The 17,489-nt window shown below is 58.5% G+C and overlaps 5 protein-coding genes across 5 annotated transcripts; 1 reads left to right on the top strand and 4 right to left on the bottom strand.

The window, feature by feature from the left end:
* Positions 1-453: 453 nt before the first annotated feature.
* On the top strand, positions 454-3,746 carry BJ171DRAFT_582453 (uncharacterized protein; the record flags this gene model as incomplete). Its single annotated transcript, XM_053114186.1, has 8 exons — positions 454-869; positions 1,008-1,533; positions 1,700-1,837; positions 1,926-1,990; positions 2,098-2,129; positions 2,256-2,515; positions 2,721-2,982; positions 3,112-3,746. 8 exons carry the CDS (start codon positions 454-456, stop codon positions 3,744-3,746), a joined length of 2,334 nt encoding a protein of 777 aa, XP_052966155.1.
* Positions 3,747-5,422: 1,676 nt separating this feature from the next.
* Positions 5,423-8,478, bottom strand: BJ171DRAFT_507573 (major facilitator superfamily domain-containing protein). Its single transcript, XM_053111232.1, has 7 exons — positions 8,242-8,478; positions 7,916-8,045; positions 7,593-7,828; positions 6,944-7,440; positions 6,659-6,793; positions 6,331-6,512; positions 5,423-6,155 (listed from the first exon to the last, which is right to left on the bottom strand). The coding sequence occupies exons 1-7, from the start codon at positions 8,382-8,384 to the stop codon at positions 5,829-5,831; spliced, it is 1,650 nt and encodes a 549-aa protein (XP_052966154.1). The 5' UTR covers positions 8,385-8,478; the 3' UTR covers positions 5,423-5,828.
* A 673-nt stretch (positions 8,479-9,151) lies between these two features.
* On the bottom strand, positions 9,152-13,004 carry BJ171DRAFT_507572 (uncharacterized protein). The gene is made up of 12 exons (XM_053111231.1): positions 12,838-13,004; positions 12,424-12,618; positions 12,141-12,211; positions 11,749-11,911; positions 11,514-11,638; positions 11,265-11,345; positions 10,877-11,084; positions 10,678-10,750; positions 10,385-10,505; positions 10,024-10,180; positions 9,525-9,849; positions 9,152-9,394 (listed from the first exon to the last, which is right to left on the bottom strand). Exons 1-12 carry the CDS (start codon positions 12,886-12,888, stop codon positions 9,318-9,320), a joined length of 1,647 nt encoding a protein of 548 aa, XP_052966153.1. The 5' UTR covers positions 12,889-13,004; the 3' UTR covers positions 9,152-9,317.
* An 18-nt stretch (positions 13,005-13,022) lies between these two features.
* BJ171DRAFT_507570 (5, 10-methenyltetrahydrofolate synthetase-like protein) lies at positions 13,023-14,854 on the bottom strand. Its single transcript, XM_053111230.1, has 8 exons — positions 14,691-14,854; positions 14,372-14,497; positions 14,226-14,266; positions 13,979-14,075; positions 13,867-13,905; positions 13,682-13,727; positions 13,441-13,511; positions 13,023-13,342 (listed from the first exon to the last, which is right to left on the bottom strand). Exons 1-8 carry the CDS (start codon positions 14,779-14,781, stop codon positions 13,233-13,235), a joined length of 621 nt encoding a protein of 206 aa, XP_052966152.1. The 5' UTR covers positions 14,782-14,854; the 3' UTR covers positions 13,023-13,232.
* Positions 14,855-15,029: 175 nt separating this feature from the next.
* Positions 15,030-17,235, bottom strand: BJ171DRAFT_599606 (Septin-domain-containing protein). Its single transcript, XM_053114942.1, has 2 exons — positions 16,467-17,235; positions 15,030-16,217 (listed from the first exon to the last, which is right to left on the bottom strand). Exons 1-2 carry the CDS (start codon positions 17,070-17,072, stop codon positions 15,480-15,482), a joined length of 1,344 nt encoding a protein of 447 aa, XP_052966151.1. The 5' UTR covers positions 17,073-17,235; the 3' UTR covers positions 15,030-15,479.
* Positions 17,236-17,489: the final 254 nt, after the last annotated feature.

Here is a 17,489-nt window from a genome sequence, read left to right as displayed (position 1 = left end):
CGTTTGCGGCGCTCCCGATGCACAGCGCGGACCTTGTGCTGCTTTTGTTGTTCGCCGGGAATTGCCATCGCTCCTGGCGCAGGTGCTGAGGCAGCGGCGGGTGGGTCCGATGGCTTCCACTAACCACAAGCAGCAAGGATGGCTGCGAGCCACCGGGTCTGGCAAGACCAATCGGCGGAAGACTTGGCCGCCACAAGGCGTCTCACCAGATGGGCCTTTCTGGTTTGTCCCTGGCCGGAAACGCGTGCCGTCGCGCTGATGGGGATTATTCGGCTGAGGTGGAGGCTGTCGAGCGAGGCGGCTGTCCTGCGTCTTAACCCGCTCGACCAGCCATCCTCGGAAGCCGATACAGAGCCAGGCCCGCTCTGTCGCCGATCCTCATCCGCCGTCACCCCCCTCAGTCCCGGCCGCCAGACACTTCCGTTCGGATCTGCAAGTGCGGTCACAGCAACCATGAGCTCATCTCCCAGCCCCACCTACCAGCACGAGCAACAGCAGCTCTACCAACAGCAGCAACAACAACAACAAACGCAGCCGCAACAACAAACGCAGCAGCCGGTCTACCAGCAACATCCGGTCTATCAGCAGCAATTCTACCAGCCGCATCACCCCTACCAGTACCAGCAGCCGGAGGGCTACCAGTCGCCGCATCAGCCCCCTTACCCAGAGTCCTACCAGCCGTCTCCCCAGCTTGGTTACGGACCCGCCCCGTATCACCCGCCTCGCAATGCCTCGCTCATCGCCGAGACCAAGGCCATGAAGGCACCGGGCGGAGTGGCCATGTACCGAGCAAGCACGCTCCAGAGCCCCAAGCCATCCACCTACGAGAAGAAGGAGGTTGCGCTGCCGACGCACAAGTACTTTCCCAGGTACAAGCGGTGAGGAATCATCAACCATTGCTCTGCATCCCACAGCGGCGCCAATTCAATCGAATGCATCGTGCTATCTGCTTGGCTTGGTCTTGGTGAGCGTATCCCCGCTGACCTTGCTGTCGCTGTCGTTCCCAGAGCCCCCAACCCCATCAAAATGCACAGAGCCCTGTCGGTCCCGTACCACGATCGGCCTGGTCCTCCGCAGATGCCCCTTCCTCAAGCGCCATTTGAAGCACCCCCGGCGTACTCGTGTCTCTCGCCCGTCTCCCCGGCCTACTCCAACAGCTACTCCAACAGCTACGACGGACGACCGAGCTGGGAGCAGAACGACGAGCAGCGATTTGCTTGGAGCCCCGCGCCCACCGTCGAGTCGGACACCCAGAGCAACTACAACTACCAGTATGCCCACAGCGATGACTGCTCCATGTACCCTCCCAGCGCCGAATCCCAGGAGAGCATCGGCACCATCCTCGAGTCGTTCAGTCCCTGCGGCCCCAATGGATGCGAGCGCCCGCAGCTGATCCAAAAGATGTACTTCCCCAAGCCCGTGGAGGTCCCCGAATATGTCAAGGAAAGCACGACCAAGCAGGAGCGACCCTTGCTGAGCGAGCTTCTCAGCCGCAGCTGCGAACGCCCGGAACAGGTCGAACAGGAATACTGGGTGAGAGCCGCTGCGTCGAGTCGCACCCTGATGTGGCTCTGCACGGTCGTCGACCTTGATCGCATGCCGTCTGGAAGCTATTGTCCTCTGGGACGCCTGGATGGAGCGCCCCCCCCCCCAGACTGCTCACTGACCCACTGTCCTCTGCCGGAACATGGATCGTCAGCACTTTTCCGCCATATCCAAGTGGTTCAACGGCTCGCCTGAGAAGGGTCTTCCGCTCTTTGCGCTGTGGCCGCCCTGTGTCCGTGTGTACCAGTATATGGCCCCAAGAATGCTTGGCATCCCAAACGTCGACCTCAGGGTATGCTCACGCCACCTCGATGACGACTGCCTTGTGTGTGCTGGTCTGTGGACCCCCCGCTCACGAATGTGCCTCCTCTGGCCTCCAGGTGTCCAAAGTAACTCCACGTCTGAGAAGGGCAGTCCTCCTGATCAGCAGTCTCCAGTACCGATGGTAGCGTCCCCGGCACCTCGTTGGTCTGCACGTGGATGCCAGCTGCCGAGCACACTGCGAGTCGTATACTGACACCCAGAAATCGTCTTGCAATCGACCCTGCACAGCTTCTACTGCGCTGCCCACTCGGCCGCCTCCGGTGAGTGCTCGCTTATATCTACATGACTGCCATGGCCGTCACCAGAGCCACAGAGCCAGTTCTTCGACAGCCGGTGCTCTTCCCAAGGCCACCGCTTACATTCTGCGTTTGGCAATCGTCCAACAGGAAGCGCCCTTCACGGCTCGTGGAGAGCGCAGGTCAAGCGGTCCAAGGATCCGAACGACCTGGACCCCATCGTCGATCCGTTCGATAGCCGCCTTGGCCAGGGCGAAAGCGATGCGCTCTTCCTGGTTACCGCTGCCAGTGTGATTCCGTCCAAGGTCAACCCGAGCCTGAAGCAGCAAGTCCGTGCCCACTATAAGGAAGACGAATATCAGCAGATCGCCTGCATGTCTGCATACATTGGCTGGACGAACGCCATCACGGTAAGGGTATCGGTCCATGGCTGGGTTTGGTCCTGGTCCTGGTCCTGGTCCTGGTCCTGGTCCTGGTCTTGGTCGCGGTCAAGCCCTGAGGCGATATAGCTTGCTACTGACATATCCATATCCATATCCATATCCATATCCATATCCATATCCATATCCATATCCATATCCATATCCATATCCATATCCATATACTTGCTTTCAGGACTCGCTCGGCATGGAGCTGGAAGCCGGTGCCATCCTGTGGGCCGAGGAGCAACTTCGCGACGCCGGATGGGAGAGCAATCGCCATGCCCCCGAGACATACGATCCCCATGCCCCAAATGTCCATCTCAAGCTGCAGGCCCAAGCCGAAGAGTCTGTCCCCAACAAGGGTCTTGGTCGGATCGGCGATTTGATGCGACTCATGAAGGTCATGCAAGGCAGCAACTCTGCCGAGTCCCGCTGGACGCGTGGCTTCCCGTCGAGTAAGTGATCCCTGTGGATGCGTGGTGACTGCCAGCAGCAATGTGGACACGGGTCGGCTCGCTTGGAATGCACATATGCACTGTGATGTGTGCCCAGACCATCGCTGACCGCTCACAATATCGGTCTAGACCACAGCCAGCTCGACAAGTGGCTCAAGTACACGCACGGATTCGTTCCCGAATACATCCGATGCATGGTGAACAAGGAAGCCAAGCGAGCCGTCTGCTTTGCCCTGTGGCAGTTCCTGCTTCGTCCCAAGGGCTTTGCCGATCCTTGCTTGAACGGCGACACCCCCGCCGAGTGGTCGCATGGCGGCAAGGTGCTGCTGTGGTATGTCTACACAGCCAACACCGGCAACCAGCTCCTCCAGGGCCACGCCGCCTTCCTGGCGCATCAGATGAAGGTGCCCCAGCACATTCTTTCCGTTGCTGCTGCAGGAGGATGTGTCGGCGACCGGCGCCTGGACTGTGCCCTCGACTTTATCCGCCGATCGGCCACGCTCAAGCGAGAGTACACCGCCAAGTCCAACCAAGAGCTCTACGCAGCCATGAACTCGCCCGTGGGAGTCATGGAGCTGGTCAGCTCCCTGGGTCTGTTCAACATGCTCCACCGCCTGTCCGCCATGCTTGCACCCGAGCCTCCTCGCTTTGAGCACGAGGTCAAGGCCTTCCTGTCGACCCTCGGCGCCGGACTGGGGCTGGATCCCAACAAGGCTGGCCCTCAACGGGATACCGATGCCTCACCTCTGGAGTTTTTGTTGTAATCCAAGATTCAGAAGGGAACGCCGCTGTCGTTCTCACTTCCCTACCCCCCTCCCCCCGTCACTGGCTCGCCTTGGCTGTTGTCTCCCGCTTCGAAGACGCAGCAAGGCATGCCTCCACCCCCTCCGAACCTCATACTTCCTTGGTAACTGCGCTCTATCCACAAGCAGCCATGTTCCACCCTCCTCCCAGAGCCAGTTGATGGTTCTCGACGACGATCGATCAGCGATCGATGATTGGTGATCGATGTTCAATGATTGATGATCCCCGTTACAGCGTTCCCACCCATCCCCACTAGCCAGTCGCGGCATGTTGAGCCTCCGCTTCCGCCTCTCGCCTCCCAAGCTCTTGCCTCCTCCTCCTCTAACCTGTTTTTGTGCTCTGTGATCTCCTCCCAGCTATTACGAGACCGACCAATCCAACGTCGGAATCCCAAACCAAGTTCTCCTTTCTATGATTTTCTTATTTTCTTATTTTCCATTGCTATTGTGTTCGTACATCGTGCGTCCCCTGTTTGATTTTAGATCCCCCCCCCAGACGATTCCCAATCATCGCAGCTCCCGTCGATCTTTTGCCCCACCTTCATTCCCTCTCGGTATAACCGCTAGTTACACCACCGCTACCAACTAACTGCGATGTCTGTATATCGCTGAATATGAATGCGAATGATCTCTCCTTAGATCCATCTCGGTACTTTTACCTTTCGAATGCTTGTTTCGTTTCGGTCCGTTTGCTTTTTTTGTTCCTTCATTTGGTCGTACCGTGACTGACCTATGATTCTCGTTTTCTCCTATTGTGTGTGAGTGGGGTTGTCTTGTGTGCGTTGAACTAAACGCTACTTCCTCTGGCTTTGGCCAGTCGCCTCAGAATACATATGTATCCGTTCAAGTGACAATGCGCTTCTGCGCACCCCAAGCCGACAGCTAATTTTTTGAGCAGGCACGCTCTCACTCTAGTTTCTGGGCCCTGATATACGCTTCCACTCCTTCCGTCCACCGTCCCCCGCCTCGACTGTACTGTGCCAGTTCTTTCACTGAGATGGGAGTGTATCCGGCCCAACCAAGCAAATAATAGTTGAATACCAAGGAAGAAACAGGGAGTAGATTTCGCTGTGCACGCAACATGTACAGCCGGTCCAGAAAGAAACGGGACAGTTCCTTTCTGGCTTCAGATATCTGAACCCTGCTGGCTGACTGTAGGCCCCAGTGAACAAGCCGTGCGATTGTTTCCCGTCCTGGTTGGCAATCGAGTGGTTTTGGTTGGTTTGGGAAGCATGGTCTTGAATACACCCGGTCGATCTCCTGTGGCGATGATCGACTGGCATACCGAGATCATGTTCCTGGCTGCATTGATGTCTCGATCCCACAGCGTATGGCAGCTTGTACAGCTCCGGACAAAGTGTGGTTTCTCGACATCAAGATACTCGGGTGACTCAAGTCGCTTGAATTCCCGGCAATGTGAGCACACCTGGGACGTGTTGAACTCGTTCACCGAGCACACATGGATCTTGGAGACGGATCGGTCTGGTGGTCGTCTCTGGTGGTGGTGGAACTGCTCAAAGTACTTGGCAAACCTGAGTCTCCTGGGACTGGATGCATATCCCTTCCCCTGTTTCCAGGAAGCATTCCCAAAGGCAATCACCACTTCGGTCTCCTTGGACATACTGAATAGCTATGAATGCGATGATATGGTGGGTGTATTCAGGTTCCAGAAAAATCACTATCCTGGTTAAAAACGGGGGGGGGTGTCCCATTTCATTCTGGAAACGCTGTAAACAACACAGGATTTGGGCCATAACAGATGCCCTGGTGCAAGTAAAAGGGTTGTGGCTTTTGTTGAAGGATATTAAAGCATAGACAAGGCGGGCAGACAAAGAAGGTAACTCCCGCCCTGGTGAATATAAATGAGCAATCAGAAATATCATCCGAGGGATGCCATGATAGGAGGATAGAAGTGGAAATAATAATGTTCCGGCTGGGCAGCACCAGCAAGCTGCATCGAGGGAGATTTGACGGATCCAAGACAACGAGCTGGAGCCAAGGAGTGCGAAAGGCACCAACGACGAGGAGGTCGTGGGTACTCGCTTAAGCCATAGCGGGGGCGGCGTTGCGTGCCTCCTTGGGCAGCGGCGTCTTCTTGATGAACCACGAGGCAATGAACAGGCAGGCGGCAAAGGGGATGACGCAGATGAACATCAGCGACAAGCTCTTGACAAAAGCGTGGATGACGGGGCCCTGGAGAGCAGGAGGCAGCGAGTGGATGCTGCTGGGGTCGCCGCCGAGGAGAGCCGGGTTGAAGTTGGGAGGGAAGTCAGCCGGAGGGATCTGTTGGAGGGCCTCGGCGAGGTTGGTAGAGAGCTTGTTGTTGAAGACCGAGGAAACGACTAAGGGGCGGAAGAAGATGTCGATGGTCAGCCATGCAACACCAGAACGACACGCCATTCGCGACCAATGTCCGAAGAGTGTGATCCAACCGACACAACCAGATTGCAAAATACGCCCCGGGGGAGGAAAGAGCAACGGCGACGAGCAGAGTTGATGCCACGGAGGGACACTCACTGGCGAGGCCGAGGACGGTGCCGATGGTTTGCCAGAAGTTGGTGTTGGCGGTGACGACAGAGACATCTTCGGCATCAACTGCGCTCTGTGCACCGATGAGGAGGGTCTGGACGACCAGACCGCTGCCGGCGCCGGCCAGGAAGAGGTATCCGATCTGCATAGCACGAGTCGAGTTCTCGTCAAGGGTTGAGATCAGTCCAGAGGCAGTCACTGAAAGAAAGACAGGATCCGTTAGGTCCCTATGCTGGCACTGTGGAGGCTTGCAAGCCATCGATGTTGAGGAAAGTCCATGGAGCAAGCCAAGCTAAGGCAAGCCATGCTAAGGCAAGCCAAACACACCAGCGAAAGAGACTTACTGATCAGGATGGAGCCAACAGTCACCAGGGGCATGTAGTGGCCAGTCACGGTGATGAAAACACCACTCAGGACGGCGAGGACAGAGATGCCGAGGACGAGAGGGATGGTGCTGACACCGGATTGGGTGGCGGTTTCTGAAGGCACGGAGACGCAGAGAGACGGTCGGGGTCAGCGCAAATGGCAGGATCGACGCATGTCCTGCATAGACACCAAGCCCAGTCTAGACTACCACTACCACTACCACTACCACTACCACAGCCAGCACGGGTAGTCTGGATACTTACCACCATTGACGACTTGGAAGTACAGAGGCGAGTAGAAGAGCACGATGAAGAACGACATGCCAAAGAAGAAGGCGTTCGCGAAGATGGCGAGCACCCAGCGGTTCTTGAAGAGCGAAAACGGGATGACGGGGTCGCGAGCATACTTGGCTTCCCAGATCACAAAGAGCACGACAAAGATGGCGCCGACGACAAACAGCGAGATGACCAAGGCGCTGTTCCAGGGGAAGTCGGCGGTGCCGCCGTTCTGGATGGGAACCAGGAGGGTGGTGACAGCGCCGATCAGGAGGATGGTTCCGACAAGGTCGAGGTGCTTCAGCTGCTCCTTGATTGAGACGTCGCGGCGGGGGTACTTGAGGAAGAAGGTCACGACGACGATAGTGACGGCGCCGATGGGGAGGTTGATCCAGAAGCACCATCTCCAGCTCAGGTGATCGACAAAGACACCACCCAGGAGCGGACCGGCGACGGAGGCGAGGCCAAAGACAGCACCGATAACGCTGTGACGGCAGAAACGCAGACATGATGAGCGATCGGATTAGGGAGGAAGGCGAGACACTGCCAAGCGGCGTGGGACATACATGCAGGCAAGCGCGCACGCACTGGCGGTGCAAAGGGCGGGAGCAGCATGCAGGCAGACAGTTGAACATACCCTTGATAGGTAGGGCGCTCGCGAACGGTGGTAAGGTCACTGATGATGACAATCACAAGCGAGAAGATACCGGCAGCACCGAGACCGGCGACGGCGCGACTGATAATGAGCATGATCATGCTGTTACTCAGCGCACAGAGCAGCGAGCCGATTTCGAAGGTGACGATGGCGACCAGGAAGACAGACTTGCGGCCAAAGATATCCGCGAGTTTGCCGTAACTGGGAATGAACGCGGTCTGGGGGACAATCACAGAGCAACGATGAGCCAGGAGTGAATTGAATTGCGGCTGATTGGGCCTGCCGTCCGCAACATGGAGACTTACCGCCGTGAGCAGGAAGGCCGTTCCAATCCAGGAGACCTTGTCGAGAGCAGAGAATTCCTTGACGACCTGGCCGAGAGCGACGGCAATGATGGTCTGATCGAGGGCGGCGAGGAAGACAGCAAAGGCCAAGCTGCAGAGGACAACGAAAGGCCAGCGGGGGATGAGTGGATGCCAGTGGTGGTGGTTGAGGGTGGAGAGTGGAAGGGCATGCCGGGCTGGACGGAGGCGAACTGCAGGCGAATTGCAGGCGAATTGCAGGCGAATTGCAGGTGCAGCGTTGGTGCAGTGCAGCCAATGCAAGGGAGTCGTCACGAGCGAGACATTACCTCACGAAAACAAGCAGGAACTCGAGCCGGGTGAGCCGGGAGGCATGGGGCAGTTCATCGCCCTTCTTCTCGTGGTGCTCTTCGTGGTTGTCCAGGTCCTTTTCGGTCACCTCGACGGCGGTGGCTTGTTCGCTGGCCGACATGGCGGTGGTTGGTTCAGGGGGCGGGAGCGGGAGCGGCGATGGCAGGATGGCGGGGAGAGCCGAATAGTAACCCAGGCGATGTCGGATCGACGACAGGGCGGTGCTGATCAAGTCAGAGCAGACCGATGCCCGGGCTCAAATACCCCGCCGGGGACTGTATCGCTGCCAAGCCCGCCGGAAAAGTTTTCCCGGAGAGCCGCCCTCGCACCGCGCGGCACAAGGACAGGCCCTTGGGGCGTGGGACCGCGGGTGTGTGTGTGTCGGTGCCGTGGCTGCGATTGAGCCGGCGGTCTCGGTGCGGCCTCGGTGCGGTCTCGGTGCTGATTTGGTGCTGATTTGGTGCGGTCTCGGTGCCCCCTCTCCTCGCTTGCTGCTCTTGCTCGCTTGATGTCCTTCAGCACCTTATTTCCCCTTCGAACAACAACAACAACAACAACAACTGCAGCCGCAGCCATTTCAAATCGCAGTCGCTGCTGCGGCTGCGCCCGCAGTCTCCGACGTGGCTCGCCGCCATTCCCCAGCGTGCCCGGGCAGTCTCTTCCGCGTCGCTGGGCATGGATGCGGACGCGACCAGCAGAGCGGTTCCCACGGCCGGCCATCACCCCTCAATGTCGCAGCAAGCTGGCCCAGAGCTGTGGCCAGGCGTTAGGACTGCGGCCGAATCGGTGCTATCCCTGGTCCCTGCTGCGACCTGTGACCTGCGACCTGCGACCTGCAACCTGCGCTCGTTGCCTCGCAAGGCCGCTGGCTGTCCTGGGACTCGCCCTGTCCGTCTCTCGTCGTCGCCGTCGTCGTTGCGGCCTCGCTTCGGCACATCTGATCCTCAATGTGTTGCGCCACTGGGCAAGCGGCGATTTGGGGAGAGATCTCTGTTGGCCGCCCGCCCGCTCCGGCAGGGGCAGCGTGGGCGATGGCGCATGGCGTCCGGCCGGCTCACACAAGCATCTTGGACATGTACGGCCCATCCAGTTCGTAGCCAAGCTTCCTGTAGTAATGTCTAGTGCCGACGCCTGGCGCACCATCTGGGTCAGTCTCGGCATATTCAGCAGCGCGGGCCCAATCACGCGCCGTTCATGAGCTTCGGCAGCGCTTCCGCTCCACCCCCACCCCCCCCAAAGGCTGGAAGCCTCCAGAACGCACCTGAAATCACAGAGATCTTGACGCTGCCGTGCTCCTCGCGCGCGATCCGCTCGGCCTCTTCCATCAGCAGCGTTCCAAAACCTTGATGCTGGAATTTGGTCGGGTCGCGGTTGTGGATCGGCACAACCGATCCATAGACATGCAGCTCGCGCACGACAGAGCACTGGCCGCCGTTTGCTCCCTCCTTGAACTCTGGCCGGAACACAGCCTCGCTGCACTTTCGCAGCCGGAGCAGCCCGATCAGGATGTCCTGGTGTGGATCCTCGTATGACAGGAACGTCTCCCAACCTCCGTTGGCCACGTAGTCGCGACGGATCAGCTCGACCTGATCATTTTTTGGGGGGGAGGGGAGGATTTGTTAGGGAACCGGCAATCGATTGCAACCAGTAGAACACATCGTGTGCAATCACGGGGGACGGTGATGATGCCATGTCTTGGCGCACCCATTCATTTGTCATCTGCAGCCGATTATCCCCTCTGTGCGCCCGACTCGACAAACCTGATCGGGCTTGACTTTGTTGTGGATGTCTTGGATGCCCACCTCGCGGGTGCGGACATCGCGGCAATCGGTGCCAAGATCCTTCATCCGCTGCAGAGCCAGCTCGCGAAGATTGCCGTGCTCGATTCCACTCGTAACCAGAGGCATTGGGATATCGCTGGCGGCGGCGGGTGCTCGTTAGCGATCCGCATGGCGGTTTGTGCATGCTTGGCTGACGCATGTTGGCTTGTGCAGGGAGGTATGATTGCCTCCTCCTGGGCCGAAGCCTCGCACCCTTGACATTGATGCTTTCCCCCATGAGAATGCCCACAACGTCCTGCCCCTGTCGCCCACCCCGTCTCCAGCAAGAAGTGCACCTTACCGCTGCACTCGATAGACTCGTGTCCAGGGAGGAACCAGCGCAAGAATGCGCGCCACGAGGTCGACCAAGGCTTCAGGTGCATAGCTCTTGTATCGGCCTGTTCTCCACAGCTCATACAAGCCTGTCGAGGGCACATGGATGTGGCGGGCGAGAATCAATCCGGACCATGACGAGTTAGCCACGTGGCCACAGAAGGCTGGACCGAGCGCCCAGCAGAAGCTCAGCGCAGCTCTGCAGAGCAAATCAGCGCCGACCGATCGCCGTGATATCCGGCAGATGCCAGAGCAACGCACCAGTGCCGCGGATAACCAGCGTGGGATAGAGCTTGAGTCCGTCCGACCGGAAAGCAGGATTTTCGAAATATTCCTGTGTGCAGCGCCGCCCCAACCGTGGAAACGTTTAGCAGCGCAGCACGGCCATAGTCACCCGGCCATCTCGAGCGGTACCGGTCCGGCCAACTTGTCGCAAACTCCCCCCCTATGCGCTGCATACCTTGAATTGCTCAATGTCTCGTTCCATGCCAACATTCGGCAGGTCTGGCATCATGTGGGCCACGACTTTGTATCCAGCGTCCTTAGCGAGCTGGAAGGACTCACAGACAGCCTTGACGGTGTGACCGCGGTTGGTATCTCGGGCCACGTCTTCGTAGACACTTTGGACGCCGACTTCGAGCCGCGTGCAGCCATATCGAAGCATTTGACTATAGCAAATCCAACACCGCCCCAGTCAGCAACAACGCCTAGCGAGGCATCGACTCCGATACTCGAACTCCTCGTCCGATTGGTGTGCCCATGAAACAACATCACCAGCAGCATCGACAGGGACATCGGTCACAACTTTGAATCTTTGTTTGTCCAGGGTGCGCTCATTCTATACTTGCCTCAGATGCGGCTTCAGACAATAGTCCGGCCGAGTCTCGATGGTGATGCCGATGCACTTTGTCTCACTCTGCTCAGAGTATCTGTTCGACCACGGCCAAGTTGGATGTGTCAGTGAGGGAAGACCAGACGTTCCAGTGCTCAGCGCTTCTGGGTGGATGTTGTCGAATCGCACCAAACAGAGCATCGGTTTCAAGCTCGGCTGCGCCCCTCGTCCAGGTTGGGGTTCAAGATGTGAAAGGCACACTCACTTGACGGCCTCGTCGACGTCGCGGCTGGTGTGGCCCGAGAGGGCATCGTGCAGGTTTGCAATAAACCAGTTGCGGTATTCTTCGCTGAGCGACATGAACGTTCCGCCCATGATGATATACTCGACCTGTTGAGCCACCCAGAATCCAAGGAGGATACGCTCGGCGTCAGTCGCCGGACAGGACATCGAGACAGACAAGCACTGGCTTAAAGAGCGTCCCGCAATCGACTGCAGACCTTGTCGACGCTGTGTCCCAGCTGCTTGAGCTGGTCCATCCGGCCCTTGGCCTGCTCGAACGGGTCGTAACGCGCGCGAATCGCTCGCATCGAAGTGGGCTCGTATCCCGTGTAGGACTGCGTCGAATACTCAAAGTCCGAGTCTGGTCCACCAGGACAGTAGCTAGTGGGCCAAAAAGCCACAGTTTGGTGTCGATTTGGTATTGATTCGGTGTCGATACGGCGTCGATTTGGCGTCGATCCAGATCCAGCGTCGATTTGGCATTCATATGAGGTGAGGCGGGTTGCGTTAGCGCCATCCCGAGATTGAGCTTGTCGACACCCTCCAACGCTGCAGTTCAGTGCAGAGCACGGTCGGTTCGTCCTGCGGCAAATCTCGGTGCAAAACATACACGCAAATATTGCCCGTCATGGCGATATGCGGACATCGATGGGGCTTGCACATGACGGCAACGACGGCAATCTGGAGGATGGTCAAAGGAAAGCGAGGAAGCGATGATGATGATGATGATGATCATGCGTCAGGATCTCGACTTGCAAACCGCAGCCAACACCCAGCCCTTGATGATAGCCATATGCAGCCGCAGCTGCAGCCGAGCACGGAGCAGGAAACAAAAATGCATGCAGGACCCTGGTCTGGATGGATGCTACTGGGTCTGGATGGATGCTACATACACCCGAGGCCGTCCGCACAGGCTTGGCCCGGAGCTTTGGGAGCAGCGCTGCCTTGTACTGCTCTGGAATGGCCGCAATGATGTCCACGAGCTTGGGCTGGGACTCGAGCCGGTATTTGCGGGCCACTTTGGCCTTGAGGCCGTTCAGATTGACGTCCTTGCCTGCCTTGTGGGCAGCAATGAGCTCATTGACGATCTGGCGGATTTACCGCAGACGTATCATGACGAAAACAGTGCGTGCGGGCGAGAAGGCAATTTTAGCCGAGATCAATGCGGAGACAGGCAGGACGAATGCTGGTTCAGCCAAAGGAGCCACCCCCCCCCCTCCGCGATTTGACGGACGCTCCCGGATGGCTGAATGCTCTTGGATCGAGAGCCTGCCAGCCCGGTCGACAGGCAGCGATGGAGGATTTACATCAGTGCAGGTCTGCAGCAGAGCAGCGCTCAGATCGGATGTTGCTCCCATGGCGTCGACAGGTATCTCAGGGAGGTGTGGTGGCGGGCGGTAGCGACGGCAGCAGCAATGGCGATGAAGATAGCGATGGCTGTGTCGGTGTCGGATATGGCGTCGGTGATGATGGCAGCGGAGACGGTGTTTCGTCTGGGGCGATCGGCGGTGTATTTCAGTGCCAGGGCAGAAAGAAAAACGCTCACGTGCGACACACCCCACGCCGACCAAGACCAGAACAGCCGAGAGAGTGGGCGGATGGAAGCAGCTCTCCCACGAACGCAGGCAGCAACACTCAGCGGCGCCTGGATCAGCAGATCGCAGCGGACAGGTGAGGCGGGCTCAGATCCTGCTTCGTCTGCTCACTGCCCAAGCTCGACATCAGGAGCGAGAACCAGGTCGGGCTTGCGGTCGTGCGTGTCGCGGGGCACAGTTCCTGTCGCCAGGATCTGGGCCGAGAGCGCAAGGGCCACTGGGAAGACGGATGCAGGAGTGAGACGCTGCGACGGGGGTGGGTAGTGCATACGGGAGTGCGGGAGTGCGGGAGTGCGGGAGTGCGGGAGTGCTCACCGGTGAATGGCTTTTCGATGCTGCGACTGCGGGCAAACGCCTCGCAGGTGTCGAGATAGCGGTCGTAGTAACTGGGTGTGGGAAAGACACAGGCATCGACGATCAATCCACAGACCAAGAAGGACAAGTGCACAGGAATCGGCATGGCTGTGGACGAGCCGGCGCTGAAAGCAGGTCGGAGAGGTCACGGATGATACTGGAAGCATGGTGGAGGTATAAGGGGGGGGGCAGATGCACTTACCCTTTGCCATGACCCAGTCGCCATCCCTCCTTGTCAAAGTAAACCCCTGCAATGTCGACCCAGAGCAGTCCAGCAGTCCAGCAATCCAGCAAGTAGATACTATTAATGCAAGTCGTCCTTCGCAAGAGCACTGGCCAAGCGCTTGGCTCGGCACTCGCCGCAAGCATCCCGGTGACAGCACCTACCCGGCATGATGATCAGATCAAGGCCGTTGGCTTCCAGAGCTACATGATTCCGAGCATGCATTCAGTCAGAGCCGGGTGGGGATTGCTGGAATTCAAGGGCAGATGTGCCTACCGTTCTCCCGAACTTCGCTGTGGTCGGGCTCGGGAATATTCCATCGGTTGAGTGGGAGGCTGCGATAGTCCTCGAGGGATTTGAGCTTGACCATGTCCTGGGTGCCAGAGGGTGAGTGTTGGTCATCTTGTTGCTCGCCGTGCCGATTGCCACCGCATATCGCCAACAGACCGTCCAGTCGCAAATCCGATTCCGCCTAGACAGGCAGACAGGCAGGCTGGCATAGAGCAGCGAGTGTCGATTTTACCATGACGTCGCCGTGCCATCTCGGAATGTAGCAGTTCTTGCCTGCGGTCAGTTCAAAGCCCACATCGCCGGTGAGCATCGTCGCCGTGGTCGGTGCGGGTATTGCCAGCCGAATACATCGACTGAACGCCCGGGCTCGCCTCTCACCTTCAGCAAAGAGCGCCTCGATGATTCCCTGGGTCGAGATCTCGCCCTTCATGCTGATATAGACACACACGTTCTGCGCCCGGCGATACTGCGGGAGCATCCATAGTCGGGCAGCGACCTTGGCGGCTTCACAGACGCCCATTTGCGATCAAGCCCATCCAAAGGACAGGACGACATCGGAGGGTGATATGGTGCGAATGCGGTTAGTCTCCGTTTCTGTCGCCGGAGAGTTGTCTCCAAGCAGCAGCCCGCTCAGCCAGGAGCCAGGGCAACACAATAACGAATCGCCGCTTGCAGATCCAGAGCGGAAGACTCTTACATTCCTCCGCAACGACGGCATCGGAGAGGGTCGGCACGACGTTCTTCCACTCCTTTCTGAGAGCGACCTTCATCTGCTTGAGGGCGGACATGGTGTCGGCGGAACTGGAGCCTAGGTCTGGGTCTGGGTCTGGGCGGAGCGATCGCAGCAAGAGCGGACACAAGTCTCCGTCGCTCGTTGGCCCGGAACATGGCAGCGGCTCCCTTTCTGCCTTGCGCCCCTCGACCTTCCATCCTCCATCCTCCATCTTCCATCCTCCATCTTCCATCCTCCATCTTCCATCTCCCAGCGCCCATCTCCCCCGGCTGCCGTCGACCCACAAGACCACGCGTCCTGCTATTGAACCAGGATTATCTCGATTTTATTGATCGTGAACCCCTGTTCAGAGTTCAGAAACCAGCATGAGGACAAAGACCCCGGGTCGCTACGCAGGCGGTCGGGCAAGGAAAAGATTCAACAGCGTCAACGGCGTCAACAGCAGATGACTGTGGCATGAGGATGCAATGGAAGGAGAAGAGGAGGCGCTTGAGAGAACCGGGTTAAAAGAAAATGGAAAGGAAGAGGAGCGAATGCGCCTATAGCATCCATGCACAGAGTATCCGTATACAGAGCATCCGTGCATATAGCGTATGCACACATTCTAGTCAGCCCCACAAGTGATAGCATCAAACTCCAGGCGACCACTACTGCTGCCGGCCAGGACGAGCAAGAGACCCCAGACCGAACCAAACTAAACCGAGCCGCGCCGAACTAAACCGAACCGGAAGCAGCCGTGCGCACTCACTCGCTCTAGGCTTTGGACGTGGCCTCGCGCCACTGGGCAAACTTGGCGGCGGCTTCGTATCGAAGGGTGTCGATGTGGATGTGGAGAATGTGGCGATAGAGCGTATCGAACTCGTTCTCGGATCCCAGCTGCGGGCCATCCTCGACATCGGACGACACCGCAAACGGAGGCACATGGCTGATGTGGTTCTCTGCACAGAACTGCAGCTCGTCGTCGGTAAAGCCAAAGTTGTACATCTTGATACCCTCCTTCTTCAGCGCGGCCAGGATCGACTTTTTGAGATCAAAGACGGCCTTGCTTGTCAGCGAGTCGGACTTGATCAGCACGGGGACCAGGTTGCAGAGGTGCGCAATGTTCCTCATATAGACCAGGTCGACGTTGGTCAGGCGGTGCAGAATGGCATAGACGGTCACGACAATGTGGCTATGGGCCCCGGTGTTGCCACGAACAAAGCGGATGAGGTTGACTGGAGGGATGTTGTTGGAGAAGATGGCGTCGGTCTTTTTGAACTGGCCAATGTAGTAGTCGTTGATGGCCCGGATGACATGCATGGCATCGGTTTGAACGCCAAAGCCAGGGGTGTCCACGAAGGTGAGGTTCATGGGCAGCTCGTTCAGCAGCAGGTTGTCGGTTGCGACGGTAGATGCCCGGATCTCGCAGATTGACATGGAGGCGTCTGCAGGAGGCAGGGGGTCGCGGATCTTGATGTCCTCTTGAGCCAAGAACTTGGTCATCAGCGAGGTCTGGCGCAAGCAGCGGCAACGGATTAGAGTCGGCCCGAAACGAGCCGAGAGTCAACAAAGATCAGCGAGCAGGCGATGGAGGAGATCGGCTCGGAGCGATGGGTATGGAAGAGATGCGTATGGCAGCGACGCTGTGGTTGTGGCGGCAAGCCATTGACCATCCTCCCAGTGTCCGTGGCTGCTCGCCCTTATCCCTCCCTCTTGCTCAATACGCTTCGACAGCGAGCCGACCCAGCCGGACAGGCTCACCTTGCCAATGCCCGAGTCGCCGACAAAGGCAACCCGGAGCGATCCAATGTTTTCGGGGACCCGCTTGGAGACTGCGTTCTTGAACTCGTCGGCTTTCTGAGCCAGAGCCTCTCGGTTTGGACCGGGCTCTGATACGACTTCAGGGGTGGGCAGAGGCAGGTTGGGGGGCAGCTTGCTGATGCGCTTATCTGCAGCAGAGGTGGCCTCGGCGGAGACGCCTGTCGCTGTGACATCAGGCTTGGAGGAGACATCCGGGGGAGGGGGCGGAGCGGCGCTGCTGGACTGGCCCGAGGGATAGTTCAGCGACGGCGAGGGCTTGGAGGGGGCATCGGGAATCTCCTTGCGCTCGCTCAGGCTGCCTTCGGCCTCGACCGGGACAGGAACACTTTTCTCCTCGACGCCCGGAGGCAGGTTCAGAGACAGGAAAATGCGGGGAAAGAGCCCGACATTTCCTGTGCTGCAGTTGTTTGAAAAGGCCCACCCGTCACCGTAGTCGTGGAGAATGGTGATGCGGTCGCCGACCGATGCAGCGAGCTCGTCGTTGGCTGCCGGGACGTACGGAGCCACGACATAGTACAGGTTTGTGTCCCGGGTGGAGCTGGCCATGATGAAGATGGGAGATCGATTGGATACAGAGGCAAGGGGATGGGAGGGAGGCAGGGCCGGCAGCAGGGCAGAGGAAGGAGGCTCGGGCGAGTCTCGAGGAGAGGGCGAGATGCAGGCGCAAGAACGCAGAGCAGAGCGGCAGTGCACAGCAAGAGCTCCTGCCAAAGACGGCGATCGGCGCGATCGCCAGTGGGGGGGGGGACAGGAGAAAGGGGCGACCGCGACCGAGACGGCCCTGGCTGGCACTGCGAGAGCGAGAGCGATCCGATGCGGGAGAGGCCGATGACCGCCTTGGACGAGACTGGTGTGCCGACGACGTACGTGCGGCGAGCCGATCGAGACAGCCGTCGCGATGGACATTGATGTCCCGCAGCTGACAGCACTGGGAGCGGGTGCCTGAGCCAAATGCAAGCCTGG

The sequence above is a fragment of the Polychytrium aggregatum genome (assembly GCF_025602895.1).
Source record: "Polychytrium aggregatum strain JEL109 chromosome Unknown BJ171scaffold_21, whole genome shotgun sequence".
NCBI lineage: Eukaryota > Fungi > Chytridiomycota > Chytridiomycetes > Polychytriales > Polychytrium > Polychytrium aggregatum.
Note: the sequence above shows the minus strand (reverse complement) of the source record. Positions and strands in the feature narration are given on the sequence as shown.

Excerpts from the sequence above, each read along its gene's own strand:
- BJ171DRAFT_507573 (XM_053111232.1), bottom strand. The coding sequence starts at position 8,384 with ATGTCGGCCAGCGAACAAGCCACCGCCGTCGAGGTGACCGAAAAGGAC. Across the intron at positions 7,829-7,915 it reads CGGCCTTCCTGCTCACGGCG|ACCGCGTTCATTCCCAGTTA; the intron begins GTAAGTCTCCAT and ends ATTGTCCCCCAG. Across the intron at positions 6,794-6,943 it reads CTTCCAAGTCGTCAATGGTG|AAACCGCCACCCAATCCGGT; the intron begins GTAAGTATCCAG and ends CCGTGCCTTCAG.
- BJ171DRAFT_507572 (XM_053111231.1), bottom strand. The coding sequence starts at position 12,888 with ATGGGAGCAACATCCGATCTGAGCGCTGCTCTGCTGCAGACCTGCACT. Across the intron at positions 10,181-10,384 it reads CGAGTCTATCGAGTGCAGCG|CGATATCCCAATGCCTCTGG; the intron begins GTAAGGTGCACT and ends CGCCGCCGCCAG. Across the intron at positions 9,850-10,023 it reads ACAAAGTCAAGCCCGATCAG|GTCGAGCTGATCCGTCGCGA; the intron begins GTTTGTCGAGTC and ends AAAAATGATCAG.
- BJ171DRAFT_507570 (XM_053111230.1), bottom strand. The coding sequence starts at position 14,781 with ATGTCCGCCCTCAAGCAGATGAAGGTCGCTCTCAGAAAGGAGTGGAAG. Across the intron at positions 14,267-14,371 it reads CGAGGCGCTCTTTGCTGAAG|GCAAGAACTGCTACATTCCG; the intron begins GTGAGAGGCGAG and ends AACTGACCGCAG. Across the intron at positions 14,076-14,225 it reads GATGGCACGGCGACGTCATG|GACATGGTCAAGCTCAAATC; the intron begins GTAAAATCGACA and ends TCTGGCACCCAG.
- BJ171DRAFT_599606 (XM_053114942.1), bottom strand. The coding sequence starts at position 17,072 with ATGGCCAGCTCCACCCGGGACACAAACCTGTACTATGTCGTGGCTCCG. Across the intron at positions 16,218-16,466 it reads GCGACTCGGGCATTGGCAAG|ACCTCGCTGATGACCAAGTT; the intron begins GTGAGCCTGTCC and ends TGCTTGCGCCAG.